Genomic DNA, 22,055 nt, shown 5'->3' with positions numbered 1-22,055 from the left:
TTAAAATTGGACCACAGTCACAGTCAACTTAAACCACATGAATGGTTCTTTTAACCAATATAATTTTAGTGAGAGGTGCCCGCACGATTGTTTGTCCTCCACTTTGTGTAACTATTGTACTGTGATGGATATTCATCAGGTACATTTGGTTACCAATATGTATTTATTATCTTTTATTTGTTGTGTCTCTTTATTTTTAAATCTTTTTATTCAGTTTTTCTGAGAAAAACTGATCAGAGAAGGACCCCATAGTACGTAATGTCCACCCCTACCCAGTGTCCATTTCCGCCTTATCAAAGCCATCAATTCATTTCTTCAGCCTTCATTATAATACGTGTCCAGTGTGTTGGCCTGCTAACCTTACTGCTATGGCCGTGCGCACAGCCTCACAAGAGGTTCGAGGATTCCCATACTCACCCACACCATCACCACACGTTGAGTCACCTTTACTTTGCAGTCACTTAAAACACACGACACCAGTTTGTTTAGTTTAAAATGTATTAGCATTTTGACAACACACTGTTTTCTAGATGAAGCGCACACATTTAGTTTACATTGTTTTGTTATGCTGTTGTTTGCTTTTATAACTTATTAATTCTTTTGTCTTTGAGTTAGCTGAAGTTACTTCCTGGTTGGAGTTGGGCAAAAGATGGGGCTGTGGGTGGAGCCTGCTTTTATGCAGAAGGCCCTCTCACGGAGCATCATGGGGGGATACAGGGTGTCTTAGTCTTAGTCTTAGTTATTGTTCGGGTGAGTTCTCCCCTTTGTGTTTCAGCTGGTCTGATCAGCCAGTGTAGACAGTACGTTGCCCCATTGTCTCGTTCTGTCAGGTCTGTTTGTTGAGTTTTGTTTGCCTTATTTTTCAGTTGTTGGCCTCTTTTAAGGCCCTTTAACTCAGATGTTGTCGTCTTTAGTCATTTGCTTTGTAAAATCTATTTTTTGGGAAAATAAACCGACCTTTATGATACTTTAGAGCTGTGTTGTTGTGCCTCCACTGTTTGATCCGTAACACTTATTAATTTATTAATGAACTACTTTTTTCTTAAAGATGGCTTTATCATATGTCATGATTATATGTCATTATATTACATTGTATTGCATTATTAATTCTTAATTGTATTGCATTATTAATTCCTTGTATCTGCCAGAAAATAAATGTTGGTATTGTACATTTCTGCAAACCATGGATATGCAACATTTGTGAATTATTATGTGGCACATACTTTAAAACTTTCACTGGTACCTGTGATTAGCTTTAGGCACAAACACCTCTTGGTTAATGTTAGAATAAGATCATGTTTTGACTTTAAATGCCCACTTTGTCTGGCACTATCCCAGCAGGAAACACGGTGGTGTTTTGGCTAAACACAACTGCTTCCAGCGGCACTAACCCTGGTGGAAAGGTCACTAAAAACTCCCAGATTTGGTGACTAACAAACTGCTGGAAACACAACAATGACTTGTTAAAACAGAACCAGTTTTGTTGTTTGTTGGTCTCAAACAGTGTTCTGCAGCTTGGCAGGTGTCTCACCTGGATGTGACGCCATCCACCATCCCCTCCACCTCCTCATGACAGTTCATATACTACCTCACTATAGAAACATTAGTATGATGTGTATGAAATGTACAAATGAAATGTATTTCGTGGTTTGCAGAAACTTGCAATGCCAACATTTCCTTCTAGCGACTGGGCTTTGATCACTGTAACATGTTAAAGGCTTAGACTGATGATATTCTAGTATATTTTTCTTATTGTCAACAAGTCACTGTGTTAATCTGAGCTCAGTAATTCCCTATTACAGCTGGTCACTGTAGTTATTAATCAAACAAACAGGAGGAAATAGTGCACGTGTTAAGGACTACTTTCAGCAGTGGATTAATCCACATTTGGTGCTGTAGTGAGTATTTGTGGCTGCAGGCAGTGTGTGTGGGATTGAATAAAGAAAATACAGTTGGGGTTTCTCAAAGTCAAGGATCCTTCCTGTGTAGGATGAGTCCTTCCAAGGAAGGATGCTGCAGAGGCAAGGCAAGAGTCCTTCCTATCATTCAGTGAACACACATTGGAACAGAGTAACAAGCGTCCTGAGGTGATCGTCATGAACCCTCAGCAGACTGAGGAGGTTTCAGATACTGTGATAATTCTGGCACTCTCTAATGTTGATGTCATTTCAAAGCTCTCATTATGTGGCAGCGGACACATTGGAAAGTGTAAAATATGAGGCTTCTGTCAATATTTTTTCATGCTGATAAAAACTGCTGGAGATATTGATCCAAATAAATAACGTATCTATCCAAATTCTGTCGAGCTCCTCTGGTGCAGGTCTTGTTAAAGAGGCCCCGCCTGCATTTCAAGCCAATTGTGCACAAAGAATTGTGGGTACTTTATACTCCGAGTATACACACATGCATCCTTGAAAATTCTCTGAAGGAAGGACTCAGTCCTCGGTAGAACTTGAAGGATCCTTGACAGTGAAACAGTCCCTTCAGCAGGATTTGATGATGTAGCATCCTTGAAATTCAGCCATTTAAGCATCCTTCCTTGACTTTGAGAAACACCCAGTGTGTGTGTTCGTGGTTAACGAGGGAACATGTCGTCCAGTCTGGCTCACTAATGTGTTCATGTGTTTTTGGACAATAGAGCTCTTTGGCACAGATGAGCAATGTCCCAAAATATAAATGGATCTGCATTAATTCAGAGAATGAGCTCTGTTTCTGTGATATTGTTGTTTTTTACTGTTGTGTCGCTTCCACTCACCAGTATAATGCCAGCTTTGGCTGTGGCAAACTGCATGAGGATCCATTCGTAAGTGTTGGGTCCCCACATGCCGAGCCGGTCTCCTTTCTGCAGCCCAAGTGCCAGCAGTCCGGCTGCAGCTTGATCCACCTGCAGGGATGATACGGACACATCAACAGGTTTCACATGTTTGTTGACATGAGCTGAAGAATGTGTCTCAGAAATATGGTGCTAACTAGATCTATACAGCTGTCTCCATAGTAGAAACTTTCTCAGCTCCTGGTTGAATCTTTTATAAAGATCCCACCTGGAACCCTTTCAGAAAGTTCTGTCTAGAACATAAAAGGTTATACCTAGAACCATCAGTTTACAATCATGTTTGTAGATCAATAATGACACATCAGAGCTCAGTGGAGCGTGAGATACAGTTGACATGTGTTATATGACAGCTGCTATCTGAGCGCTGTCGGCCTGCACTTTTATGCCAGGTTAACGACATCATGCACCACACTGAGTTTGAGATATGTTTCTTAAGGTCACTGGGTCAAAGTGTTTTTATTAAACAAGACAGATCATGCAGGTGACTGACAAAGAGGACACGCCTTATGGCAAACACTTATATCAGTGCTGTACCTGGTGCCTTTCTTGCTCTGACAAGACGTGTTTGCAGTTTACAGTGTTTAAGTCTCCAGTATCTCTTTATACTACAGCATCAACATGACCATGAAAACAGTGATCACAGAGTTAATGGTCAGAAATATAAAATATAATCTGTGACACTCTGCTGGGGACAATAAATGATGTCTGAAGACAGCTCAGCTCGTAAACTCTGTGCTCTTGTAAGGTTTCCTAGGTATTCTCCGGGACCGCCAGTGTTACTTGAATAAGTAAACACTGACCAACGGGACCAGACTGGCCGACCCGTATGCTCTCACTCAGTGGATGGATGATGTCACAGGAAGCCAATCTTACAAAGGAGGACCACACTTGTTTGTTTTGCTATGGAAGCTAACGTTAGCTAATGTGCTAAAAAGTTAGCGTTGCAGAGAAATCCAATATTCCTCTTAATCCCTCCCCAGTTTCTGATGAGGTGGACATGATAACCCTTAATACACATAACCTTATTCATCCCTACAACAGGAAATACTTTTTCCCTAACCTGATATGAAGTGTGCGCTGCACATGTGAGCATTTTTGATGATGGCCTCCGTCCAGTCCTTTGGTCTTATCACATTTAACCATAGTTGTCTTTGTTTTTGTTGACGGGCAGTGGCGGCTGGTTTTGAGCCATGACTCCTTCTATTCTGGCTCCCAATAACACAACAAGACAAACACATTTTAACACTCCTATGGAGCCTACAGCCCTGTGGGGGAGAGGCAGCTTTATATTCCAGATAATGAAATGATGTCATCGTGACGTTGGCCCTAAAAGCGTCTACACATTTAGTTTGTTTTTCTATTTTGTGTTTCATTTTCTATTTCTATACCTGTATCTTTACTTTCTTTTGTCCCTTATCTGCTTTTGTGTTTTATATTTTAACCCATCTTTACAATCTTCTGCTTCAAATGAGAATGATTACATCATTTTATGGACCTCAGTATAACTCAAAGAGAATTTAAAAAAATGAGAGGTAGATTTTTTTCTTATACATTTTGAACCTTTTTTCCGTTATTGTTTGTCCCTGAACAATTAATAATAAAACTTGAGTGCAGTGAAGGAGTACATGTGTGTAACTCCCAGGACTGACTAATGATTATCTCGGTTCCATGAACTGTGTGTAAAGTGAGTTGTGAAACAAATTACTGCCGGGGGTGTAATGTCCACTGTGGACACAGTGACATGTCCTTTCACTTTGATTCATTCATGAAAACTCTCTGATTGTCCACCGGCCAAAAATCTAAATAGCCTAAATAAATGAATCCAAACTGATTAAAAACAATAAATAAAATAATATAATATAATAATAATATAATATACAATAAAAACTCATCATTAATTGTTACTGTAAAGCCTCATGAGCAGCAAGTTATTGGATTTTTTCCTGGCCTAGATTTTGGCTCTCTGGATTATGTAAGTAGGCTGACCAAATGTCCTCTTTTGCCCGGACATGTCCACTTTTCACGTCCCGTCCGGGGCATCCGGGGGGTTTTTATAAACTGATGATAACGTCCGGTTTTCCGTGTGTTTGTGTGTGTGTGTGTGTGTGTGTGTGTTAGAGTGCGGCACGGGCCGCATATTTCTGTCCAAACCTGAACTGAGCCCGACATTATTTTGCTCAGCAGAGAGGGAGACCTCCGTGTTTGAGACGGGAGCGGGAGGCGGGAGGTCCGACGCTTCCAGCGAGAGGAGAGGGAGAAATAAAACAAAATAAGATAAAATATGAAAAACCTGTCTCCCTCTTTTATTTTCAGCGTTTAATCAAGGCGGAGGTGGGCGGCTGGAGGTCCGATGCTTCCAGAGAGGGGAGAGGTAGAAACAAACAGCCAATGTGTGTCTGTGTGTGTTATGTTCAGGTGTTGTCACGTAAATAACAGTGCCCAAGCAATAAACAGGACAGACAATAGGATTTTATTTATTTTTACACTACATTTTCACTGAAAGCTGACCGAATCCAACCCGAGCCCGAATACAATTTATAGCTACATTTTTGACCAAACCCAGCCTGACCCGTCGGGTACCGCCAGACTCGGATCGCCACACTCTAGTGTGTGTATGTGTCCCCTATTGGGGCCTATCTGAATTTCTGTCTTTGAGAGATATTGTTTTGTAATATAACTGAATTTTCTATCCATACATATAAATTTTAAATATATTAAAATTATAAGGCATCTTTGAGTAAACTGCGAGTATCATTTAAGTAGGCTATGTCGTGGCCGGCCGAGTGTCCTCTTTTTTGGAAATCAAAATATGGTCACCCTACTGTAAGCCTCTGACTAATGGAGCTTTCAGGGGCCATGTGCAGCCGGACAGGAGGGGGCTCATTATTCATGTTTTCTGGGGGGTGGGAGGTGAAAATACTTTCAGCATGTCAAACACTTGCGTGTGATCTGAACCTCAAGAAGCACATATCCAATAAACTGCCTTCTATCATCTTAGAAATATATCTAAAGTTAGATGCATCCTGTCACTGTCAGACTCTGAAAGGCTGGTTCCTGTATTTATTTCTAGTAAACTAAAATACTGTAATTCACTTTTTGCTGACAAAGCATGAGGGGTTAAACAAACTCAAGCTCATTCAAAATGCTGCAGCTGCAGTGCCAACAACAACCAAAGGATGTGAACACAATGCACCTGTTTCAACTTCTCTCCACCGGCTCCAGTAAAACAAAGAGCTGATTATAATATACAGACTCCAGAGTTTCACAATATATTATTTGGCCTGAGATGCCTGATTTCACAACAGCCTTAGCTCTGCCTGTTTTGATGTTCAGAATCGTTTTCTGCATTCAGTGTTTCCAACAAAAAAATAATCTATTTGTAAAGGCAGGGGCGTTTGATGCACCGTTGAAGGACCCTCCCTGTGACTGGCTCTCCTTCTCTCTCTGCTGGGTTAGCATGAGATAATGCAGCACAACATGATGTCATCACTACTTGAGCCAAAGCCCCACAGCAACGGTTCACATCCCACACCACGCCGTTAATCTCTCTTCCATACAGCTCAACTGAGAATCACGTCAGTCTCATATTTGGCCATTTGGCTGCAGGTTTGCACGGCATGCCATATAATAGACACAAAATACAGCCATTTAAAGTTGTGTGCCCCTCCCTTAAGCCAACATAAAGAAAACATAATTCCCTCCACTGCAGTTAAAAAATATTATATTTATATATCTCCAATTCCCTGTACTTGTGAGCTGAACAAAGTCATCCACACCTTCATTTCCTCCCACTTCAACTACTGCAACTGATCTTAAAACACTTTTACTCACCAGCCTTTAACTGTGCATAATGTGACTGTCTGTGTTGCTGTCACAGTGAGGTGACAGTATGAAACAAGCGTAGAGTCATGACAGGTTATCATCACTGTTATTATTATTTCATTGCTCTTATCATTCAAATGTTTGTGTTTCTCTTTTGTTTTTGCTTTTCTGTGTGTGTGTGTGTGTGTGTGTGTGTGTGTGTGTGCGCTGTGAGAGTACTTTGGATCAACTCTGTTTGTGTTTACTGGGCTATAAGTGAACCAAACTGAAGTGTATTGTGTCGCACTAACGTGATCCTCAACCAGTATTTCATGGTTTTTTCTCCCTTTTATTTAATTCTTTATTTTTATTTTTTTCTCTTACTTATTTTTTTGTTTATTTCATTTTACTTAATTTATTTAGGTACGTTTGCTGACTTAGGTTAGCAAACCCAGTGTCTTCATTTCAAACCCTCCTCAAAACATACTTTCACAGGAAGGCTGTTTTACAGTAAATCTGTTGTGTGTCCAGATTTGATCCTTCTTTCTATCAATTTTATTATTTATTTATCTTATTACACACTCTGATTTATCTGGTCTTAGCGTATGTTCAATGTTTTAATAACTGTCATTATCTTGATGATGTGTGCACTATTTTATTTGTCTCATGAAGCACTTTGTAACTGCGTTTTGAAAAGTGTGACACAAATAAAGTTTATTATAATTGATTTAGTTATTTATTTATATGTCTTTGTTTATTGTTGTTACAATCAATAAGGAAACTGTTGGAAGTAAATCAAATACAACATCATTCAGTGTCAGGTCTCTTTCAATCAATGTGCTCAAGGCTGTAGGTTTGATTTTAGACATTAAACCAAATAATAAAGTGAAGACTCATTCGTGCATTTATTTCACACTATTAAGATTTCATACATCATAATGTTTCCTTGGTGGCGACCTGATACTTCACGATACACACATCATGTGGTATTTCCCGTCCTTCACTGCAGTATGTTAGAGTGATGTTAAATTGTAGCTTGTTTTCAGGAGAAACAAAAACTTCACTCTACAAACATGTTGGGAATGTGGTGATCCTCCTCCAGTCTCCTCTCAGGTTGCATCAGGCCCCAAAAATCTCCTCCACCAACAGGAGAGGAAGGAAAACATGAGGCGAATCTGCTCTACAGCTTCATTTCTTTGAGTGCGATTCACAGTAAAAACTGAAGGCAACTAGCAAAGTGAGGTGTGGGGTTCATTTACAGTTCATCTCATTCTGCTATTGTATAAAACTGTAGGATGTAAAAAGCATTAAGCAACTGTCTTTTCATTGGCCTCTCTGGAGTCCAGGTGCTTCAGTTTTATAGGTCTGGATTTTGTGCTGTGGGACAGAGAAGGTGAAGCCAGGCAGAAACCATTAACTTTCTATCACTTTACACGGGTTATAAAGCAACATGCAGGCCACAGATGTTCTCATTTCCAAAATCAGGATTTTGATTTCACTCCACAACTCGTAAACATCCTCATAAAAGAACAACAGTGAAATCAAAGAGGAGATATTTGAAAAAATAATTAATCTGGCGACATATCCCATACAACGGTTTATACGATATCTCATAAAAATGCACACACAATGGTTTGTAAGATATCTGATGAATTAGCGCCGTCACTGGTTAGGTATGGTTTAGGAAAAGATATCATGGTTGGGTGTTGTCACGTTACATACTTAACGTAATGTTACATAGGCCAGGTTCATAAAAATAAACATAGTTGGGTGTCGTTACGTCACAGTCAACATAACGTTACGTACGTCACATAACCAGACAATGTGAAAATGTACCTTGAAATAATTCAAACTTGTCCTGGTTTCACACAAAGGACAAATACGAAGTCCCCTGGGGGAAAGTCCTGTGTTTGTTTGACCCATCAACCCGGTCTCACTCCAAAGTCATCGAAATCTGGCGCTTAGGCAGTGTCAGACGCCGACAAAAAAGGCCTTCCTTGAACATCGGTGTGATACGCAGTCAGTCTACGTTATAGTTTAACGGTGCCCGGCAGCGGCAGAGTGAAACACGACAGGACAAGAACAAAAATAACACAGTGAAACTAACGCAGCGACCTTCACCCAGGAGAGCAGTGCTCACGTCCTGTGAGATTATAAAGCCACGCCCTGTTCTTTTCCTAAACCTAACCACATGCATTTTGTTGTTGAAGGAAAAACATCTATGTGCCGTGCTGTACCGATGTAGTGCTTTTATTTTGAAAGAGACTATCAGCCTGAGACAAGAGTCAGTGAGGTTGATAGACTGAAGCATTTGATCACATTCCAAGGAGAAATCATGTGTGTCAAACCTCATGAAAAAGTCATTAAGCTCGTTTGCTTTTTTGAGTTCATCATCTGTGATAAGACACCTCCTCTTCGTAGTCATATTAGCTGCTGCTTTCATAGAGTCCCATAACTTTTTCGAATTCATTGAGGTGAAGTTCTGTGAAGTCCTCTATGATGTCCTTGTGTTTCCTCCTGGCATCCCTCAACTTTTGATCAAGTTCTTTTTGCACTATTTTCAAACCCATACGGTCCTGGTTTTTAAAAGCAATTTTTTTTCGGTTAATACAGTCCTTCACTTCTTTGCTTATGTAAGGTTTATTGTTTGGATATACTTTAACCACCTTTTTGGGAACCACACAGTCAACACAGAACTTTAAATAGTCTGTTATTGTTTCAACAGCAACATCAATTTCCAGATTGTGAAAAAAGTCCCAGTTTGTGCATAAAAAAGAGCCCTTTAATGTCTCAACACTGTCCTTTGACCATACAGATACAGTGACTAAAACACTCCATCACCACTGTAATTCTTCTCTACTGTAAAAATCAACAGTGAAATAAGTCACTGTGCTGTACTGCAACTAGATGGTAGCTTTTTTTTAACCTGCATTGTACCGACGTAGTGCTTTTATTTTGAAAGAGACTGTATCAAACTGTACATTTCCTGTGAAAACAGAAGTGTATTTTGAAAACAGACAATGCATGTAACAGGCTGAAGTTGACACGGCGTCCCAGAACGTCAACAACCAACACACCCAGGGTACCTTGGACGTCTTATCTGGGTATCTGTCCATGACCAAACGTCGATAGTGAGAATGTATTGGACCCATCTGTCACCCCAACCAACTAACTTAAGTGGACTTTGACTCTTAATATTTCTTCTTTCTTTCCACCTGTCAGCACATTGCTTCATGATTTCATAGGTTATCTATGAATTCTGGTGCATTACGTTCTGTAGGTGTACGTGCAAACAGTGGATGAAAGCAGCCTGATCTGGCAATGATATAACTATACCTTGTTATACATAACACTGATTATTGTAAATCATTGACGATGGCTCCAATAACATGTTGTTTAATACGGCACTCAGAGGTGGACAATATCAAAATATTAAAGGAAAATTCTGGTGTTTTTCAATAGGAGTGTAATTCTCATAATTGTGGCCTTTCTGACCATAAATCAACAGAATGTTGGACCTGCCGCCTGCGTTGCAAAGATTCTGAAACTTTGTCAAAACAGTGTATAGCGAGTTGTGTTGGTGAAGATTCTCAGTCATCCAGGTCATGGTAGTCATAAGTGCTATGTCGTAGGCAAATGGACTTGCTTGAGTTTCTTGAAGATGTTTCACCTCTACAGAGTCATTGAGGCCACATGGGCCAGCAACTCACATGTGACCTCAATGACTCTGTCAGGGTTCACACCCACACAGAGTTTAAAGCCTGCAACTCTGCATCAGTCTGTTAGAATTGAAGAGGCCTCTTGGATGAGAGGTGAAACGTCTTCAAGAAACTCAAGCAAGTCCAGTTGCCTATGATATAGCACTCAAGATAGTGAGTTGTGGCTCCACTTAGCTAACTGACCAACAAGTTGATCCCTATGCAGTTAGCAGAAATAGCTAACCCTGGGGCTACTCTCTCTACTTTCATTTGTACTCAAAGAGGGCGATGTTTTTATGACCCATAGTCAAAAGATACAGAATAAGAATAAAACCCAGGTTAAAGAGGAATAGATTTTCCTCCCAGGACTTCCATGTTCAGCCTAAAGATTCTAACATAAAACAAACACGGCTGTAATTTATAGGTTACTTGTAGGCTTTCTAACATCTAACCTCCACCAATATTAGCATTGTTGGATTGACCATCATCAGCTGGGGTTGGGGTCTGACCATCGACTGGACACACACAGTATACTTTGAGGAAAAGACTCACATCTTGCTGAAACTGTGCAAAGGTCTTGCGAACTCCGTCTTGCAGAAAGGCCATGGCCTGTTGATCAGGCCAGCGCTCCACTGTCCTCAGCAGGGACTCTCCAACTGTAGTGTGGAGCAAAGATGTGGAAGACGTGCCATGGACGTAGCTGGTAGTGAGAGTTGGGACGACGGGCGGAGAGTCCACATGAATGCAACTGCAGGGAAACTGAAGTTAGTTACTTAACTGTGGGCACAAATCATATCAAACACAGTCCTGAATATGTGTGTGAAGACAGGAGGTTAAACGGGACATGTGGAGGACCTCAAGGGCTCTGTTCTGGGTCCCCTTCTACTCTCTGTCTACATGTTTCCATTTGGCCAAATAATATACAATGCGCACTATGCTATGCTGATGAAACAAATGGTGTCTCTGTCAAGTCAGGAACAACCAGTGCCTTTAAAAGGAAACACTTTAACACAAGGCTGAAAATCTGTGTTTCACTGCTCGTTCTGGTTGAAAGATAAAAGCCTTTTTCCCATCTCAGCTCACCCTGCATCACTGGTGGGTGTGTTTTATTGTGCCTGTAACCACTCCTGTTCGTGTTGTCCTGGAGTAAACTTGTATGTCACTGCAGGAAGGTGTGAAGAAGTGAAACCACTGGACGTCAGCAATAAGAAGATTTCCGTGGCTATTTTTATTACTTTTTAAACAACGGTCAGACTCACATCAAATGTTGGATTTAGAGTTGGAATGATTATTCAATGTATCATCTTGTAATAGTTTTTTTCAGTATTTAATGTTAGTAATTTACTGCTTTAAAGTTTTGGACTGTAGGACAGATAAACAGGACATTTAAATATTTCACCTTGGACTTTGAGAGATTGTGATGGACACTTTTCTGACATTTAGCAGACTAAACAACAAATCTATTAATTAAAAACAGGAAAATCAGCTGCTTTGTCGATGACAAAAATGTTGGTAAGTTGCAGTCTTAGCTGAATGTCATGTGTCTCCCTCCAATTAAATGAAGACAAATCTGAAATAGTCTTGTTTGGTTCACTTCAGCCATCAAACATCAGCAGGGAGTGTGAGGGGAGGGTCTCTGATTGACCGACCTGACCTGGAGCACCAACACTACAGTGTTAATAAGGAAGGCACAACAGAGACTCAACTTCCTGAAACGTCACAGGAAGAACCAGCTCAACCAAAAACTACATGTACAGTATATGCTGACATACTGTACATGTGTGTGGTCTGTCAGCTGCACAGTAGCAGACAGAAGAGCGCTCCAAGGGGTCATCAACACTGCCCAGAAAATGATCGGCTGTCTTCTCCCCTCCTTGAAAGAGCTGTACAGTTCCCACTGCCTCAAAAAGCCCAGAACATTCTCGAGGACCCGTCCCACCCAGGACACCGTCTGTCTGAACTGCTGCCCTCAGGCAGGAGAGACAGGACAGTTACAACAAAGACAAACAGGTATAAAAAACAGATTATTAATAGATACTAATGATCAATTCAATAATCTGGAACCCAACATGAAGCCTAAAGCCAGAGACTGGACTCAACTTCCAGTCTTATTCTTGATTATCATCTGATTGAAGAAGCTGTTGATCCACTTTGTATTGTTTCAGACTTGGTCAACAATCAGTTATTGTTATTCTCTGTCTACCTTTATTCCCATAATCTAGATTTAAAACCACAGATTAGGTATTTGCTCTGAGGATCCTCCAACCATAGAACTGAACAGCCACCTTGTCTGAACTCTTGCTCAGAGACTATCTTTAATCTCCTCTTGGAACTCAACTACTCAGCAGTCATGAAGTGTAACATGACCTCATGGGTTGTTGACCCTAGAAGAGATAAGAAGTCAAAAAGGTTCAGGCCTTGGTTCAAACAGGTTTGACAGTCATTGACCTCTCACACAGAAGCACACTACAGGTACACAGCTCTCTGCTGCAGATAAGGGAGTGACAGGAGAGCAAGCTTTATGATGACAGATAAAACCTTCTGTCGTCTGTAGCAGGGCTGCACTGACTGGTGCTGATGATATTAAGGTTTAATTTGACTAAGCTGAATTTGTTTTTCTAATCACTTTGATTTCAAATATCACAATATTCTGAGACACTGAGAGCAAGTTGTCTTCATCCATCTCTCTTTTGAGACAAACAGATTTCCCTCTGATTGTTTTCTTTCTCACATCTGTCTCTGTATTCCTGTTTCCACGAGCAGTTCAGTTCAGTTCAGTACTTTTTTGTCTGTCTCCACAGTGAAAGTTGTGGATGGTCCCAACAGAAGCGTTCCTTAGCGTCCCCATGTTTGGTCCCCCCTCTGTTGGGGTACCTAGCACACAGATCTGGTACTAAAAGGTGGAGCTAGAAACCCTGCAGTCTGATTGGTCAGTAGAGGACGCTCACTCTGGTTTTATGTAACCTCTGTTCATACATCAGTAAACTACAACTATAAAATGAAAGAGAAAAAAATAACTTCATTCACTGGGCCGACTGCCGGCAACTTTTAAGGTGGAACGTTAACTTGTAATGTTACTCAATGCATGAGTTGATGACGTGAATCCATCAGCACACCTTAAATTTCACTGTGACAACTTTGACCATCACTTTAGTTTTTATATGACACACACTTTTAGTAATGACTTTAAAAATATAGATGAATTTGGAGCGGATTATGTGAAGGTCATATATTCTAATCCTCACTTCCTGTGGGCTACAGCAACACTAAACCCCTGAGCTTGCCTGAGAAGGACTAAATGCACAAAGCTGCTATTTTTAAATATCCCATGGAGAGAGACTCTCACTGCAGCCTGTTGTATTTTGTTGTGAAAATGTGGGCGTGCAGCCTCGTTCTGTGGACGATAAACCAGGTGCAGACTTCCATCTGTGTCACCGCTGATGAGGAAATACAGCGAGTGCTGGACGGAGCAGTGAGTGACAACAACCCCGCCCACATTTAAGAGGACTGTCTGTGGTGGAAACTCTAGGGTCTGTCATTGTGCAAATTAAGAAAAACAAACAAACATGATGGCTGATTCTGATAGTTCGTTTAGATAGGGTTAGTTTAAAGGAAATATCAGCCGATACCGATGACGTGCCGATATTACTGTGCATCCCTGCTATATGTCTGAATGCAACACTAGTTTATGCAGTTGAATGCAGCACAGTGAAGACATACAGTTTCTTTTTAATACTGTAGCATACTGCACATTTCTATTTCTATTTTATTCCTCCATATACTTCTATTTCAGACTCTTATTCTAAGACGATATCGGCCGATACCGATAACGTGCAGATATAATCGTGCGTCTCTAGTAAATAGCAAAGCATTGGAGGGAAATAGATAGACAGACAGATAGACAGATAGATAGATAGATAGACAGACAGATAGATAGATAGATAGATAGATAGATAGATAGATAGACAGACAGATAGATAGATAGATAGATAGATAGATAGATAGATAGATAGACAGATAGATAGATAGATACTTTATTGTCCCCGAAGGGAAATTTGAGCTGAGACAAGCTGCCGCCATAGTTAAAATTACAGAAGGAGAAGAAAGGTAAGTTACAAAGTTGCACATTTGCGCAACAAACACACAGATAAACAAAAGTTGCACGTATGCACAACAATAAATACAATAAATACACATATAACACATTCCCACATGTGCCCATACAAGTACAGTAGGGGGATGGACCACAGCAACAACATATATTGCACATCTCAAACTGTTACCTTATTTAATATTCTAATAGAGGTAGGGACAAATGAATATTTAAATCTGTTAAGCTTGCAGATGGGGGCTCTGTATCGTTTGCCAGATGGTAACAGTACATATTCTGAGTTGAGGATGTGAGCGGGATCGGATACGGCTCTCTGTGCCAGTCTGAGGACAGACTCTTCATAGATCGAAGGCGAGGAGGAGTTTTCAGTCCCCCCTATGACCTTCATTGCAGTCTGGACCAGACGGTTAAGTTTAGATGTAGAGTGAACAGAGAGATTTCCGTACCACGCTGACATGCCAAACCTGATGATGCTTTCTAGCACAGCCTGATAAAACAAAAACATAAGCTTCTGGTCCACCCCAAAGACCCTGAGTCTACGTAAAAAATATAGCCTTTGCTGAAGGCGAGAACACAGCATGTCAACTTGATTTTCCCAGTTAAACAGATTATCCAAGTGAACGCCCAGATATGTATAAGAACTGACCTGGTTTATTGTTTGATCATGGATTAGCAGTGGGGAGTTAACGCCTACTGACTTGGGGTCAATCAATATCTCTTCTGTTTTCTTGACATTAATAATGAGGTGGTGGTCATCGCACCACTGAACAAAAGACCTCCTCAAAATATGATGAGGGGTCTGAGTCTTTGTACAGCAGGCTGAGAATTGCAGTATCATCAGAGAATTTAAAAACATAATTCCCAGATACAGTCATTTGTGTAAATAGTGAAGAGGACAGGTGAACTAACGCAACCTTGAGGTGCCCCGGTACTAAACACCCTTTTCTTTGGAACAGGGATGACAGTTGATCTTTTCCAAAGGGCAGGGACAGTATGTTGGTCGATGGACTGCTGAAAAATAGGGCACCAGACTGGAGTAAGCTCCTCCACACAGGTTTTTAAGAGAAAAGCAGAAATACTGTCTGGGCCTGAAGATTTCTTTTTGCAAACCCCCCTCAAGAGTGATTGGATTTTAGAAGGATCAACTATCAGCCTGAGACAAGAGTCAGTGAGGTTGATAGACTGAAGCATTTGATCACATTCCAAGGAGAAATCATGTGTGTCAAACCTCATGAAAAAGTCATTAAGCTCGTTTGCTTTTTTGAGTTCATCATCTGTGATAAGACACCTCCTCTTCGTAGTCATATTAGCTGCTGCTTTCATAGAGTCCCATAACTTTTTCGAATTCATTGAGGTGAAGTTCTGTGAAGTCCTCTATGATGTCCTTGTGTTTCCTCCTGGCATCCCTCAACTTTTGATCAAGTTCTTTTTGCACTATTTTCAAACCCATACGGTCCTGGTTTTTAAAAGCAATTTTTTTTCGGTTAATACAGTCCTTCACTTCTTTGCTTATGTAAGGTTTATTGTTTGGATATACTTTAACCACCTTTTTGGGAACCACACAGTCAACACAGAACTTTAAATAGTCTGTTATTGTTTCAACAGCAACATCAATTTCCAGATTGTGAAAAAAGTCCCAGTTTGTGCATAAAAAAGAGCCCTTTAATGTCTCAACACTGTCCTTTGACCATACAGATACAGTGACTAAAACACTCCATCACCACTGTAATTCTTCTCTACTGTAAAAATCAACAGTGAAATAAGTCACTGTGCTGTACTGCAACTAGATGGTAGCTTTTTTTTAACCTGCATTGTACCGACGTAGTGCTTTTATTTTGAAAGAGACTGTATCAAACTGTACATTTCCTGTGAAAACAGAAGTGTATTTTGAAAACAGACAATGCATGTAACAGGCTGAAGTTGACACGGCGTCCCAGAACGTCAACAACCAACACACCCAGGGTACCTTGGACGTCACATGTGGACGTGGAAAGTCCATGACCAAACGTGGACATGTGACGAGGTCACAGTGAGGATGTCTTGAACCCATCCATCTCCCTTTGCGAACCTTCTTATGTGGACTTTCAGTCTTTGTACTACCTCTTCTTTTCCACCTGTCCATTCCATTGGTCATGTGTTTGCAGCTTTCATGATAACGTGGGTTATATACAGTGCCTTTCATGATGCATCTGGACGTGGAAAGTCCATGACTGAAACATCAATGCCTGACGAGGGCGGAGTGAGGATGTGCTGAACAGTTACGTCCAGGCATGATGATCTGCAACGACCCATTTGCACAAACTGCTGCCTCGCAGTCCCACAGCTTCACACACAATCCAACACACTCCCTCTGATATCATATGTTTCCAGTGTTCTGCAGTAACATGTCACTGTGTGTGGTCCAAAAACTCTACTGCTACATAAATCCTGTCATCAATACAACCAGTAATTTCCTCTCTTAACTCCTATCTTATCATAACTGTACCTACTGTAACTGATTACTTTACAGTGTGTGATGAGTACAGGAAAAGTAGCTCAACATGTACTCCAGCCCTGCTCACATGACGTCACCTGACTTCCTGCCAACATCAAACACAATTCAATGAAAATCAATTATTTTATTCGTCTTTCCAGTTGCTGCGATCAGCAGCTGCCACACTGACTCTGGATCAGTGCTCACACTGGAGTCATTCACTGCTGACGTCATCAACAGAGTGCAGGAGGTGGACAAAATAATGTGAACACCTTCACAACCCGACATTAAACAACCGTGTAGTGAGAACTATTTTAGTTTTATAACTATTTTATCTACAGGAGTCACTGAAACTTAACAAACTCATTTCAATAGAGGCTTTCAAAGCTCTACTTAATGTCGCGGTCCCGAGCACTCAGTCATGTTCTTGTTATTCCTAGTCTGGCTGTCTGTTTTATTCGGCATTTTATATTACTGTACTCGTTTACTGCATTGTGTGTTGTGATATATATTCTGAACTTTTTAGCTTCTTAATCGTAGACTAATTCTTAGTCTGGTTTACTATTATATTTGGCACTTTACACTTATGTACTCTTGTATTGCATTGATGTGTTGTGACCTGTATTTTGAATTGTGCTCAATGCAGGGCGTCCTTGAAAAAGACAGCTTGCTCTCAATGGACCTCCCTGTTAAAATAAAGGCTTAAAGTTGGAGAGCAAAACACCAGACTCGTGTTTCTGTAATGCCCCCCCCCCCCCCCCCCCTGCAGAGAGATGGCAGTTAATATAATGTACAAGTCAAGATTACGTAATATTAAATGTGGGGGCTGGCTGTGTTGCGTTTAGAAACCTCTCAAGTGGTGTCATGGTATCTGTCCCAGCAGCCGTTACATAATCAAAAAGTTACCCACAAATAAACTTTTGTTTTTGAGGAACATGTTAATATATCTTTTAGACTTTGTTTAAAGGAAACCTGTGTCTCGTGCAGCCATGTGAGCTTTAAAGTGAAGTGAAAGTGAACGCTGTGTTTGGATCATGCGTGGGTGCGTGTGCGTCTGTCACTCACCGAGTGGCTGTAGGTGATCCTGGGTGACGTGTCCACGGTCTCTGCAGAACCTTTGCACATGTGGAGAACACACAGTTGTTCCGTAGAGCCTGTGAGCACAGCACGAGCCTGGGTATCATGGTGTGCAGCTGCAGCTTAGCGCTCCTCTTCACACTGGGAGAGATCCACTTCCTCTGAGCTCCGCGGGACTGAGCTGCTCTGACACAGTTCAGGCAGGAATTCACTTTTGATTCGCGGGAGATTAGTCTGCAGCGATTGGCAGCTCCTTCCACGGACCTTGATCCGTCACATGAGTTGACAGCAGTGTTGTCCTGATGGAGGCGTCAGTGCTGCAAGGAAACAACTGAGGGGCCACAAACTACCACCAGACTGCTGGGAAACTTCTTTATAAACATGAACCTTATTTTATCATGTGAACACAGTGAGTGAGTGAGTGAGTGAGTGAGAGCCTGCAGCCTGCAGCAGTGTGACATGCAGCATGTGATCCCCCTGCAGGCAACTGACAACCATCACTTTACTATATTTTGCCACAGACAAGCTCAGGGACATGTTTCAGGAAGCAAACCCAACAAACTCTGAGTTGGGGCACCTGGGGACACGGAATGCTGCCTTGCCTCTGCAGGAGGGAGGATCCTTGACTTTGAGAAACACCATCTGAGTTTTTGATCAGCTGATCAGAATGAACTCATGTAGCTCACTGATTCTTGAGAGTTGGGACAAAATATGTCCTACATAGAAAAGTCTAATTTATATCAAAAATGAAGAAATTCATCATGATTGACACACTTACAAAGTTAAATCTGAAGGAACTGTATATACCTATGTGATTTTTAGAATATACTTTTTTTTTTATCTTTTTGGGGGAAATTTGTTTAAATGTGTGGTTAGAAGGTCCATGTTATTGCACTTGTCCTCAGCAAGAGGTCACAATATTGACCATCCCAAAAAACTTTAAAAAAGCTCTACAATTATGAAAACATATATATCAAATAAAAAAGAAGGGGTTTAAATATGAAAAACAATGCATGAAGTGAACGTCAAACAATAGTTTCCATAAAAATCTGCCTATCAAAGTTGTGTCCTCAGTTTCTGTCAACTCCGTCAGATTTTTTCATAAGACTCATTAAATCAGGAAATAGCATGGTCAGCTATATCCCTGAGGACCCCTTTTCATCTCCCTACCTGTGGTGAATGCAACACTACCACACATGCTCTGGTACGTTTTACATTTTTTGATATTTTAGACAAACAATGTCAATATTCCTATGGTCACAGCTGGACCATGTCAATACCATCTTTCTGTTAAGATACTTTTTTTAAACCACAGTGGATTGAATTTAAGCATTTTAGTGAAGTTACTGGGACAGCTAGCAACTGAGGAAAAACTAGCTAGCTGCATTGTGCAATACATGTTTTGGTGGGAAAATACATGCCCTTACGTCAACTCCGTCAGGTTCTATGTCTGACGGAGTTGACAAATCCACCAATAAGCTCTTAATGTGCTAATATAATATTATTTGTGAATAAAATGTTATTTCAGGGTTTTATTTACACATAAATGTATATACATAGCATGCATTACATTATTTAACCATACACATCTGACTTGTAGAGAATTATTATTGTGTAACGTGTAACTTTCCCAGCACTTTAATATATATATATATTTATATATGTAGAGACAGAGATAGAGAGAGAGAGATGAGAAGCCAGTGTGTAGATTTTCACAACATCTGGTTATATAAACTACATACTGCACCTTGAGGATTTTACATCCATCCATCCATCAATCGGTCAATCATGTCAAGTAAATAAAAATCTGATTCTGTTGTCTTATTCTAGTACATTTTTCATTATTTCAGTTTGTATTGTAGGAAAGCATGGCTAGACAGAAATTGTCAGTTGAGGAGCAAAGGAGAAGAAATAGAGAGTACCAGCGAAAGAGAAGAGAAAAATTAAACAGTGACCAAGAGAGCAAACATGCTATGCAAGAGAAGGAAAGACAATTTAAGATCACACCCAGTATGAAGTAGGCAGTGCAGGGCAATCACACACCCAACACACCCACCCACTCACACCTAACCACACACACACACACACACACACACACACACGCCACTTTAAAAAGAAGATGACTACTGACAAAGGGGGAAAGGTGGTGTAGGGGAGGAGGGCCCCTGGTTTCCCTTATTGTTTTTTTGATAGTTGGAAACGGTGTATGTGCAATTATTGGTGCAGATTACCATAACAATTGTGCATTTTGTGATAAAAGCGTCAAATTTGGTTCACTTATAGCCAAAGACATGGAGAAAAAAAATAGATGTGGAGCCACCGTGAATTTTCAATATGGCGGCCAATTTTCAACATGGCCACCACTGACAACTGTTTTTAGATCAAACTTCATATTAACGATAGATATTATGTGATAGAAGCATCACATTTGGTACAGTTATAGCCAAAGACATGTAGAAAAAAATTAGATATGGAGTCATCATGGATTTTTAATACGCATTGACAACTGCTTTAAGATCAATTTTCATATTAACGATGGATATTATGTGATATTGAGGATATAAGTTGAATTTATCTACCATACATAGCACTTGGGAACCATCATTTGGATAAGACATTTTTCAAGATGGCAGCAAACTCCCACAAAATGGTAGCTGCAATACAGCTGCATAGACTCGTCTGATTTGGATGATCTTTGTGTCAATTCATATATTTTTTATGAATCTGAATTCAAATTATGAACTTCAGAATCGTTCAGAAGCTGCAATTCAAGACTCAAAATGTGTGATAAGAATAACTGTCTAAGTAGGTCCAGTGCGGGAAAGTCTATTCAGCACTCCCCTTCACAGTAACAGAGAGCTGTGCACTCTAAGGCAGCTTTTTTGCACTTGCACTTCCTAACACAACCCTTCTTACATTGGCAGGAGACAAGTTCATAGCTGGCCTGGCCTGCATCTGGTAGGCATGCCCAGAAGGGTGCAGTAGCCCTCAGATGTCTTAGACCAGCCCCATCTACATGGTGAAAGTAGTTGTGGTGTGGACACCAGCATCTGGCCCCACACATGCCCTCCTTGGTAAACTGTTCTCTTCACATGCTCCTCTAGGGCAGCCTTTGTCGGAGGGATTGACAGCACATTGTGCCTCTTCACAAATAACTTCCTCCTTGCAGTGTCTATTTCTGTGCATGGGCTGGTTCGGTCATAGAGCAGTATGACAAACCTCTTGATCGTAGCCATTACCTCCTGTGGTATGTCATCTGGGGCAGAGGATAGTTTTAACAGGGCATGTGTAAGCTCTGGAAAGACAGTCCATACAGCAGAGGCAGTCTTCTTCCCATGGCCAGCAAAGCTTGATACAGTGTCACAGCCCGTCAATGCATGGAACACTGAAAGTGCACGTGCCTTCTCAGGCCCCAGCCCTGCTGCAATTTCATGGGCTGCAAGGTATCGAAAACCCTTTCCAGGTCCAAATGCCAACCAAAGCTCGTCTTCTGGCTGGAGACCCTGAGCAACTGCCACAGCCAGCACCACATCAGTATCAACAGTTTGTATCGTTATTTTCTGATGGCCATGTCTTGCTGCATGGGCCACATGTAATAACATGCGACTATCAGCTTCCTCGTGTGTACGTGGAGCAGTTGAGGACAGATCTTGAAGTGGTGGCTTGCTGAGGACTTCTACACCATTTGTGACAACAAGCTGTTTATTCTCCTGCACAAACTCCACAAGCGGAGCATCTGAGATTAAGGTGAACAATTCAGTCTTATTGCTGTCAACTCTGAGAAAGCTTTGCCAGTTCCTGGGAAGGCGTGCAGAGCCTACCACACGTCTCTGCACGCCTTCCCCACGCTTTGCTCTTGTGGCAGCTTTCAAGGACTCAGACAAGTAGCGGTCCCACACCAGATCAAGCCTGGTCACATGTCCAAATTTTCTGTTGAGATATGGAATGAAAATCTCTTGGGCGTACTCATCGAAGGTCTTTACAGATGTTGGTTTGAGCATCTGGATGTTGGCTGCCCCATCTACGATAGTGCAGATAACCTTGGGGCCATCAGAATATGCA

The 22,055-nt window shown here is 41.0% G+C and overlaps 1 protein-coding gene across 1 annotated transcript in view; it reads right to left on the bottom strand.

The window, feature by feature from the left end:
• acsf2 (acyl-CoA synthetase family member 2) overlaps nucleotides 1-19,161 on the bottom strand; it is a 60,201-nt gene extending 41,040 nt beyond the window's left edge. Inside the window, exons 1-3 of the mRNA XM_078163584.1 lie at nucleotides 17,982-19,161; nucleotides 10,885-11,080; nucleotides 2,756-2,884 (exon numbers count right to left, since the gene is read on the bottom strand). Of these exons, the coding sequence (XP_078019710.1) occupies nucleotides 2,756-2,884; nucleotides 10,885-11,080; nucleotides 17,982-18,100 (444 nt within the window). The 5' untranslated portion in view covers nucleotides 18,101-19,161. The remainder of the gene's footprint in view (nucleotides 1-2,755; nucleotides 2,885-10,884; nucleotides 11,081-17,981) is intronic.
• Nucleotides 19,162-22,055: the final 2,894 nt, after the last annotated feature.

This window comes from Epinephelus lanceolatus, chromosome 21 (genome assembly GCF_041903045.1).
Source record: "Epinephelus lanceolatus isolate andai-2023 chromosome 21, ASM4190304v1, whole genome shotgun sequence".
Lineage (NCBI taxonomy): Eukaryota > Metazoa > Chordata > Actinopteri > Perciformes > Serranidae > Epinephelus > Epinephelus lanceolatus.
Note: the sequence above shows the minus strand (reverse complement) of the source record. Positions and strands in the feature narration are given on the sequence as shown.